Consider the following 8590-nt stretch of genomic DNA (forward strand, 5'->3'; position numbering starts at 1 on the left):
GGCCACTGGCCAGTAGTCTCATCTGCACAGTGCAATGGGTGGAGCGTATCCATGGGTTACCGGACGGGACAAGGGTGCAGGAGCAAGCAGAGTAACCCTCTAGACCTTTTTAAAGGAAAGACAAGCCAACTGCTGGTCTACATTTACTTAATGAAGAAAGAAACCACCTCTGTCCAGGTGAGAGGTTACTACTACTTAATCTTTGCAATAGTTTCACTCATACAGTTATGAGTTGTGACAACCAACTTGAAGCTATTAACTGTATGTTGTCACGAACATGTCAGCCATTTTATGGGGCTTGTAAACATTGTTCCTGTTACTGTTCAAACAATGAGGCCATGTACAAATACTATCTGTTACTGTGCTACTAATTCTTGTTGGCACTTTCAGTGCTCCATTGTGAGCTAATGGTTTGTGGTTAGGTATGGGTGTGAATGAAAGCCCTATTTTACAATATATTTCTATAATTGAGTCACTGGCAGTGAAATGGCGGTTTTGACGCAGGTTGGCAACAGTGGCAGAAGTCTTTTCCACTAACGGACCCCGTGGACGATATGATACCTGGCTGGCATCGACTCCCCCAACCTGGGATGGTTGACCTTCAGGCCTTCCTGGACTCTGAGCAGCGGAGGAGAGATCTGGATGTCAGTCTGGCTCAGGTCCAAAATGCCCTGCAGGAACAGAGGGTCAGAATGCTCCAGAGAATGGGCCCAGGGCGCCGACATAAACTACCCCAGGTAATAGACAGCTGCTACTGCCACCTGTGCTGTCGTTAATGTAGCCTCTGTCCCTCAAGACGACTGATGCCACTTTCTATCATTTTTTTCAAAGGGATTCTAAAGGAAGGGAATTTAGGCTAATGACATCTAAGTAAAGACCTAGCTGAGTGGCTTTCCTTTCTCACAAGGTCACTGTGCTAACCTGTGCCATGGTTTGACCCATATTTGTTAATTGCCTCCCCCACAGATACTTGTTTTGAATCTTGGGCAGATCAATCGACCAGTAAACCTCCATCCCAGTCTGTTATCAGAGAACATCTACATCCCACCATATGGTGACCTTTACACAAGGTAATTTAAGAACTATGGTTCTTGTTGGTTTAATGCAGTGGATAATGTTTTGGTTGTTTCTTTTTGTGTTTTGCTCAAGACTTTTCTGTCTCGTGTCCTCAGAGTGGGCAGGCTAGAGATTGACTCAGAGATCATTAGCGCCCAACTGGACCAGGTTCTCTGTTCTGGGGGAAAGTGTCTCTACAGGAATGTACCCTCACCCCAACAGGACATCTTGACTCCTGTAAGCCCTTGATAATCATAGGAAACTAGTCCCCCAGTGGCAAAATGAAAGTTGCCCAGTATGAAAGACATATGTCCACTGAAATAAGTTGTCTTTCAATCTATCAGTTTGTCCTCTGTCTGTCAATCAGGAGAAATGATTCTGTACCGTTCACCCACAGTGTCAGAGGGAGGACCATAGTATGACCTCTCAGCTTATTGCTCAAGCAGTGGACAAAGGACAACTTCTGAAAGTAAAGCACTCCGTATTTAATCCTTTTAACTAATAACATGACAAAACTGACACTCATTGTAAACGCCTTGAGTTGAGGAAAAAAGTTCTGGCAGGCTGACTCGGCTGTGCTTGGCCATCACCCAAGAAACTGGTGTTTTCAGGAGCGAGACAACCTTGAGCGTCTGCTGGAGGAGTCCAGGGCCCAGCAGCAGCTGATAGAGCAGAAGAGGGAGGCCCAGATAGCAGCCCTTCACTCCCAGCTGTACCTGGCACGCTCCAGCCTCCAGGAGACCCACAGAGAGACACTGGCCACACAGGCAGAGCTACATGGCAGCAAGCAGGTAGAGTCATGGAAGACCAGACCAACTAAACTGGTACAGGGATTTAGATCCAAAATGGATGCAGGCTGTTCCTTTGTACATGTAATCTTGCAGAGCCGGACGTGTATCTCAATAGTATCTAACACGGGCATTATCTGATAACACATGACTAATTGAAAACTGAAGGGTTTTGTGAACCAGTAGATAATAGTCCCTGTTTTACCAATCATATAGTAACAGTTTCCTCTATCATAAGAATGCCACAATAAGGTTATTCAATATTTTCCATAACACCACTCGGTTGGCTGATGCTCTGCAGATAAATGAGTCCCTGCTACAGGAGGTGGCGTCTCTCAGACGGAGGCCCGGGGCTGCGGAGGAGCGGGCCTCCCTGATGGAGAGTGACGGACGCCTGCTCAGGGCTCGCATAGCAGCACTGGAGACTGAGCGGGAGGAGCTACTTCAACAAGGAGACCTTGCCACAGGGAGACGATGCCCCTCAGCCTTTGGGTAAGGAACCCCCCCCAGCCTCACTTGTAGCTCTGAAAGGATCAGATGGATATAAAAGATATGGTTCCACTTTGCTCTGTGATAGCCTAGGTGTAATTTTCTCCATATTGCTGCCTTGCGCTTATGCAACCCTTATGGTCTTCATAAGGGTAAAGGGGGTAGGGGTGGATTTGGGATTGAATTAGTATCTCGACTTTTTTATCTTGAGCTCAAGGGGAAGTTTCTCGTCTCAATGTTTTCACTCTTGGCAGCGTCAGAGTGCTGAGAGCTCCAGAACAGAGAAACAGTCAGCCTTATAACAGACTAACAAGAAGCAGGGGTTTGTCCGTCCAATTTTTGCGAAATACATCTGTTTGTGTTTTAGGAGCGCTTGGGAAACGGATGTGGAAGATTCCGAAAAGTTGGAGGGGTTGAGAGAGGAGAGTGCTGCATATGAGATGCGGGAAGTGGATGAGGAAGATGAGATGGTACAAGGGAAGCATGTGTCTGTGGACTTAAGACTTAAGATCCATGAGGTGTCGCTCTCTAAGCCTGGCCTACAGATAAAGGAAGAGAACCAGGTAACTGCCTATTTGAGTACTTTCCTACAGAACCATATCACATGGAGACAACCTAACATATGGTAGTGATGTTCTTTCAAACATAGCTCTCTTCCAAATCCCACTTCAACAGTTCCCAAACTTTTCTATTTCCCAACATAATCCGTTGAATTCATTAGAACATATAAAAATGCTATATAATTGAACTAGCGTCGTTTTTTTTTTACCTTGGAAATTATTAAGCCATGGCTTTTATTATACTCCTAGCACATTGGCTTATTAAAGTACTTTATGTTAAAATATCACTTTATTAAAGTTGAAAAAGTACAAATTTCCCCTTCATGCAATCCGAGAACCTTTTTTAAGCTAGGATGCTAACCTTTTTTTACAGTTTACTGTGCTACATGCGTCACTATACAGTATCACACTAACACATGCTGTGTAGACAAGCTATAGACATGCCAATGGGTTTTATATAGACCGTGGATTTCTGAGGACTCACTGTCTGAGGATACTACAGATAAAGGATAATGCTGGACAGTCTCTGCTTCTGGTCTGTGAGGGGAGACAGGGGAATCTGGAGAGCCTCTTCTCTAGCAGCTGTGCTCAAATCTGACAATGTATACACTGTAATAACCTTTCGCAACAGCGAACTTGTTACAGCCACAGAGCCCATGAACAACTTCCATTTGTTCATGTAACACTCATTGTTGTCGTCTGAGGACTCTGACATGTTCTTGTTTTATTGTTGAAGCCGGTGAGGAGTTTTGACTTCTGGCTTACACTAATCCCTATCCCAGACTATTTTTCTCTGACCCTGAGCTTGTGGCCCACGGTGCACTGCCTTTTACTGCCCTGGTCCCTGCGGACGCATAAACACGGTTTCATGGGATATGCAGACTGGGAAGACATTGTTGGAATACTGCAGGTCTAGACACTTTCTCTCACTGATATGACAATGTCATTGTGAAGGGACCAATCAAGAAAACGGGGTGATGATATCTTTATGAAGGGACCAATCATAGAGCAGGATAATGTCCTTATGAAGGGGGAAATATAGACAGCAGGGTTATAATGATGTTATTATGAAGGGACCAATCAGAGAGCAGGGTTTTGACAATGTCGTTATAAAGGACCAGTTGGAGAGAAGGGTTACAATAGCAAACTAAGTTTGCATTGACCGTTTCACTTCCAAGTACACAATGCTTACTCATGAATAGGTGTTACATAATGTTATTACATTCATACCGAGCTATACCAGCCCTTCAAATGCTTATTCTTGGAGCATCCTGGACTCATTTCCCCCTCCAGTTTGGCTGTGCGTGCCCTCATTTTATTGGTTGCAACTGAGCGGTATGTTCCCAAAACCATGTACTTCTGCCCGAGTCTGGCTGATGCCACCTTGCGTGACTCCACACTGGCACAGACCCCATAGACAATCCTTCTTGATTGAGGGGAGCTGGAAACTTCCTGCTCACTTAATCAGACTCTCACTCCTTCTTTCTCTCTCTCTGTTACACTCTCACTCAAATTATGAGGAAATGAGATAATGACCCTGTCATGAGGTTTTCCGTTGCTGTCATCAGAGTCCCAGATTTCCCTGTGTTCTGTGTCTGCTTGTTCGTGTTGCGTTGTACAGGCCCCGTGTCTGCTGAATTCAACAAAGATACAAACTGCAGACTTTAGCAAGTCCTCACAGTCAAACTGTCTGTCTCATGTTAACATTGGCCCGCAATCGACTTCTGATTAGTACACTTCAGATAAGTGCAAACTCCGTTTTAGTGTGTTAAAGTTGCATTCATCAGGAGTTCACTGTAATCCAAAATAACTACAGTTCATACTATACCATGTTAATGCAACTCAACCATTCCACGTACAGAACCTGCAGGAGCCCTAGTACCAATCCTCATTTTGATAACCCAAGAGTTACACCAGCAGGTGAGATTGATAAGTCAGACCCATTCTGCAGCAATGAGTAGTGCTAAAGAAGTAGTTAGTGGGCACTGAAGCACATAACAAAAGTTTACGCGTGGTGGTTGAAGAGACACCTTTCTGTTCCACATAGAATGGAATGCAGAGGACATTTCATCGGCTACTGAATAATAATGTACTTCAGTTTCGCTGGCAGAGAACATCCTGGCAGTGAGGTAGCCACAGATGTCATACTTGGTGGCCTTAGGACCAGTGTTTGTCATGAAGCTTTACTTCCTTACCCGTCTGCGAGTCTTATTCTTTTGCTGTCAATGATGTGTCCACTGGTCGTCACAGGATGGAGAGAAGGGGCTGGGATTGGTCGATCGCTGGAATCCATGGCAGCACGAGCCAATAGAAGCCAATCAAGTGAGTTCATGGCATCGTCATAATCCAATTCTTGGCATCACCTCACACCAAGTAGCCATTATATCATGTAGTTACTTGGAAAGGTATTGACACAAAACTGACTTAATTCTGTCAGTGAATATAATTGCATGTTATTACTGGTAACTGTGCACTTTGATGTAGTGAGACCCTATTTTCATTGTATAACAGCTGAACGAGGGGTTACGAGTAGATTAACTTGTTCCTTTCTGCAGATGACGGCGCTGGTCATAGAGCTGCAGCAGCTGAGAACGGCCTGTGAAGAGACCTCATCAACACTAGTGGTCTCCCCCAAGGACCAGAGGGCCAGAGAGTGGCTGTAAAAGAGCTGCTCTGCTCATGGTAGGACTGCCAACCCAACACTCCTGGTTTGACTCAGTCTCCAAAAGGCGTATTCTCTCAACAAGCGGTTAAGCTATTTTTCTAATAACTCAATTGAATCAATTATGTATTGAATGAATTAAAAGAACAGACAGATTTCTGTGTGGTAATACCATTGTTTATGCTTCTACAGTTGGCATGGCCAATATGCTACTATACCAGTGGTTCCAGTGATATTGCCAAGACACATTATTTTGTCTTTTTTTTCTCTGTATAGTACTGTGTGGGAGAGATGGAGAAGGATAGGGAGGGGCTGGCTTTCCTGAAGAGAGACTGTGGAGATCTTCGGGTGGTACCTCCAGGATCATTGGCAAGAAGTAACCCACCACATTCACATTGATCCTTGACTATGTAGGCCCACTTTTCCATATTCTCCACAATCATCGACGCTTTCTTTTACAAAAACACGTCTGTTTGCATATGCAATAAAGGATGTCTGAATCAAGACGGCAGGAAGCGATCCGCTGAGGCCCTGCGTATTAAATTGGGATCTCAAGTACGTACTCAAGAACTCCTTTAATGTTTACCTGACATCACCCGCATTGTGGACTGTGTACAGCATTTGGTTTGTCAGTTTAAAATAAATATTGGACTGGCTCAAATACAACTCCGCTATCCCTAGGCCTTTATGGGTATACCAGTTGGACAGAAAAATACCCCTCAAGGATCTCACTCCCTCATATCTTTTACTTGTGTTATGCATGTACACAAGCTTAGTTGGGAAAAGGCAGGTATTTTTCAGGCTCCATTGAATAGGCTAACCTGTCAAAACATATTCCAAAGATTACACAATTTACAGTTGGCCTGCATGCACATTTTGTCTAAACAGCGAACAAATATTTACTGTGGCTGGGTGTGTGGAGGAATTAGTCACTTCCTTGAATGGGTCTTGCTCAATGTTAGACCTAATGGTCATTGCATCGTGTGTGGTTTGATACCCCTCCCCCACAGTACAGGAGGTGATTTTCTGCATACATTCATCTCCGAGTCTGACTTGCCAGTACATGACAGCTAGCAAATGTAAATGATGGCGGTGTGCCCTTTTGTAGACCAGTTACTATTTTTTTATTAATCAATGCGACTTCTTAATCAATACAGTTAGATTACTTATTTATTTCACATACAATAAGAATAGAGTAGATATTATCAAACCAAGGACGTTGTCCTCACTCAAGGGTACAAAATATGTCAATTTTTTTTAGCTTAGGTGTTGACTGCTGTGATTGTTCAGACTGGGGACAAAATCTCCTTCAACTGCTAAGATCAAAGGACTTGACCGACACGCGCCAGTTCATCCCCATCACCATCTCAAAGGGGACATTTTTTCCCCCCAGGTCCTTGGCTATCTCACTCTGGGGCGCCAGCAGCCTGAATGGAGAGAGGACCATTACTATTTAGAACCAGGGGTCGTGGTGAGCGGTGCAACATTACAAAATTGAGGAAGACTAGTGACCTCAAACTTTTAAATTGAATGACCTGTTGTTCATGCCACCTGGAAGTATAAAGAGGCGTTTGTGACAATACTGACCTGCACATTAGGTCTATTCCTCTTGGTAGGCCCCTCGAAGGGCAGGTAGAGTGACGCTAGCTCACTCCCCCCTAAATCCACCTTGACGATGTCGCCTGACTTGGCAGTTACGATGCCAAACACACTCTTTCCCCCTTTGCTGGAACATACTGGGAGAGAAAATAAGCAGTGAATCTACAACTTGAGTAGAACCGTGTAACATAGGTTAGTACATAATGGAGCAGGCATGAACTGTTAATGGCCATTAAAAATAAATTTAAAAAAAGACTTAGTCGTTTTGACTAAAATATTAAGTCTGTCACATGTTTGTCATGAATAATGATTTAGTCTATTGTCAAAATGACAAAAACAGTCAGCCATTTTAGTCAACTAAATGCCCTTTAATTTTAGTCACATCACATTTGTTTTGCCTCACTAACCTACAGTAAACATATCACTGACTTCCATGTGCACAAACATACATAGGATAAGGCTATCAACATTTGTCTGCATAACATCCTGTCACATGAATTCTCTTCCCAACAACCAAATGAAGATTAAAACAAAAATCACCCCTTGACAGGGCTGCAAACTAACATGTCCCCTGGTGGCAATGGTACCGCTAACTTTTTCACTTGATGGCATCAGCCCATGATTTGGTTGCAGCAATTATTTTCCTGCGGTGTCATGTGAGTTTTTTTTTAGCACCTTAGAAAGTAATACACAGTGATTTAGACTGTATAATAGACTACGAACATGGTAGGCTATTCAATAACTAAGTGGTTTCATGTAACGTGTCCAAGCAGGAATGCATGTTTCAGTATATTTTGATGTGCAACCTAATATTGTGATTGTCAACCCTAAATTCATGACAATCAGGCTATTGTTATTTTACTATTAAAATAGGGCTCCAGGATTTTGTTGCTCAATACAGATGAATTTGCCTTCATTTTTATCATAGGCTAATTTATTTGGGGTCTAAATCACCACATGAGGAAGTGAAAGCAATCTAGCTAATGCGTTTTGAGTTAACACTAAATATACTGAACAAAAATATCAAACGCAACATGTAAAGTGTTGGTCTCATGTTTCATGAGCATGAAATAAAAGATCCCAAAAATGTTCCATTTGCACAAAAAGCTTATTTCTCTCAAATTTTGGGCACAAATTTGTTTACGTCCCTGTTGGTGAGCATTTATCCTTTGCCAAGATAATCCTTCCACCTGACAGGTGTGGCATATCAAGAAGCTGATTAAACAGCATGATCATTACACAGGTGTACCTTGTGCTGGTGACAAAAGGCCGCTAGAATGAGCAGTTTTGTTACAACACAATGCCACAGATGTCTCAAGTTTTGAAGGCCTGTACAATTGGCATACTGTAGGAATGTTCACCAGAGCTGTTGCCAGGTGATTTATTGTTAATTGCTCTACCATAATCCTCCACCAAGGTCGTTTTAGGGAATTTGG

The 8590-nt window shown here is 43.3% G+C and overlaps 1 protein-coding gene across 1 annotated transcript; it reads left to right on the plus strand.

Moving 5' to 3' along the window:
- The first annotated feature begins 67 nt into the window (after positions 1–67).
- LOC129827902 (uncharacterized) lies at positions 68–8243 on the plus strand. Its single transcript, XM_055889179.1, has 11 exons — positions 68–177; positions 505–737; positions 967–1070; positions 1173–1293; positions 1454–1525; positions 1668–1847; positions 2146–2336; positions 2701–2896; positions 5144–5215; positions 5449–5575; positions 5832–8243. Exons 2-10 carry the CDS (start codon positions 555–557, stop codon positions 5554–5556), a joined length of 1227 nt encoding a protein of 408 aa, XP_055745154.1. The 5' UTR covers positions 68–177; positions 505–554; the 3' UTR covers positions 5557–5575; positions 5832–8243.
- Positions 8244–8590: the final 347 nt, after the last annotated feature.

This window comes from Salvelinus fontinalis, chromosome 29 (genome assembly GCF_029448725.1).
Source record: "Salvelinus fontinalis isolate EN_2023a chromosome 29, ASM2944872v1, whole genome shotgun sequence".
NCBI classification, from domain to species: domain Eukaryota; kingdom Metazoa; phylum Chordata; class Actinopteri; order Salmoniformes; family Salmonidae; genus Salvelinus; species Salvelinus fontinalis.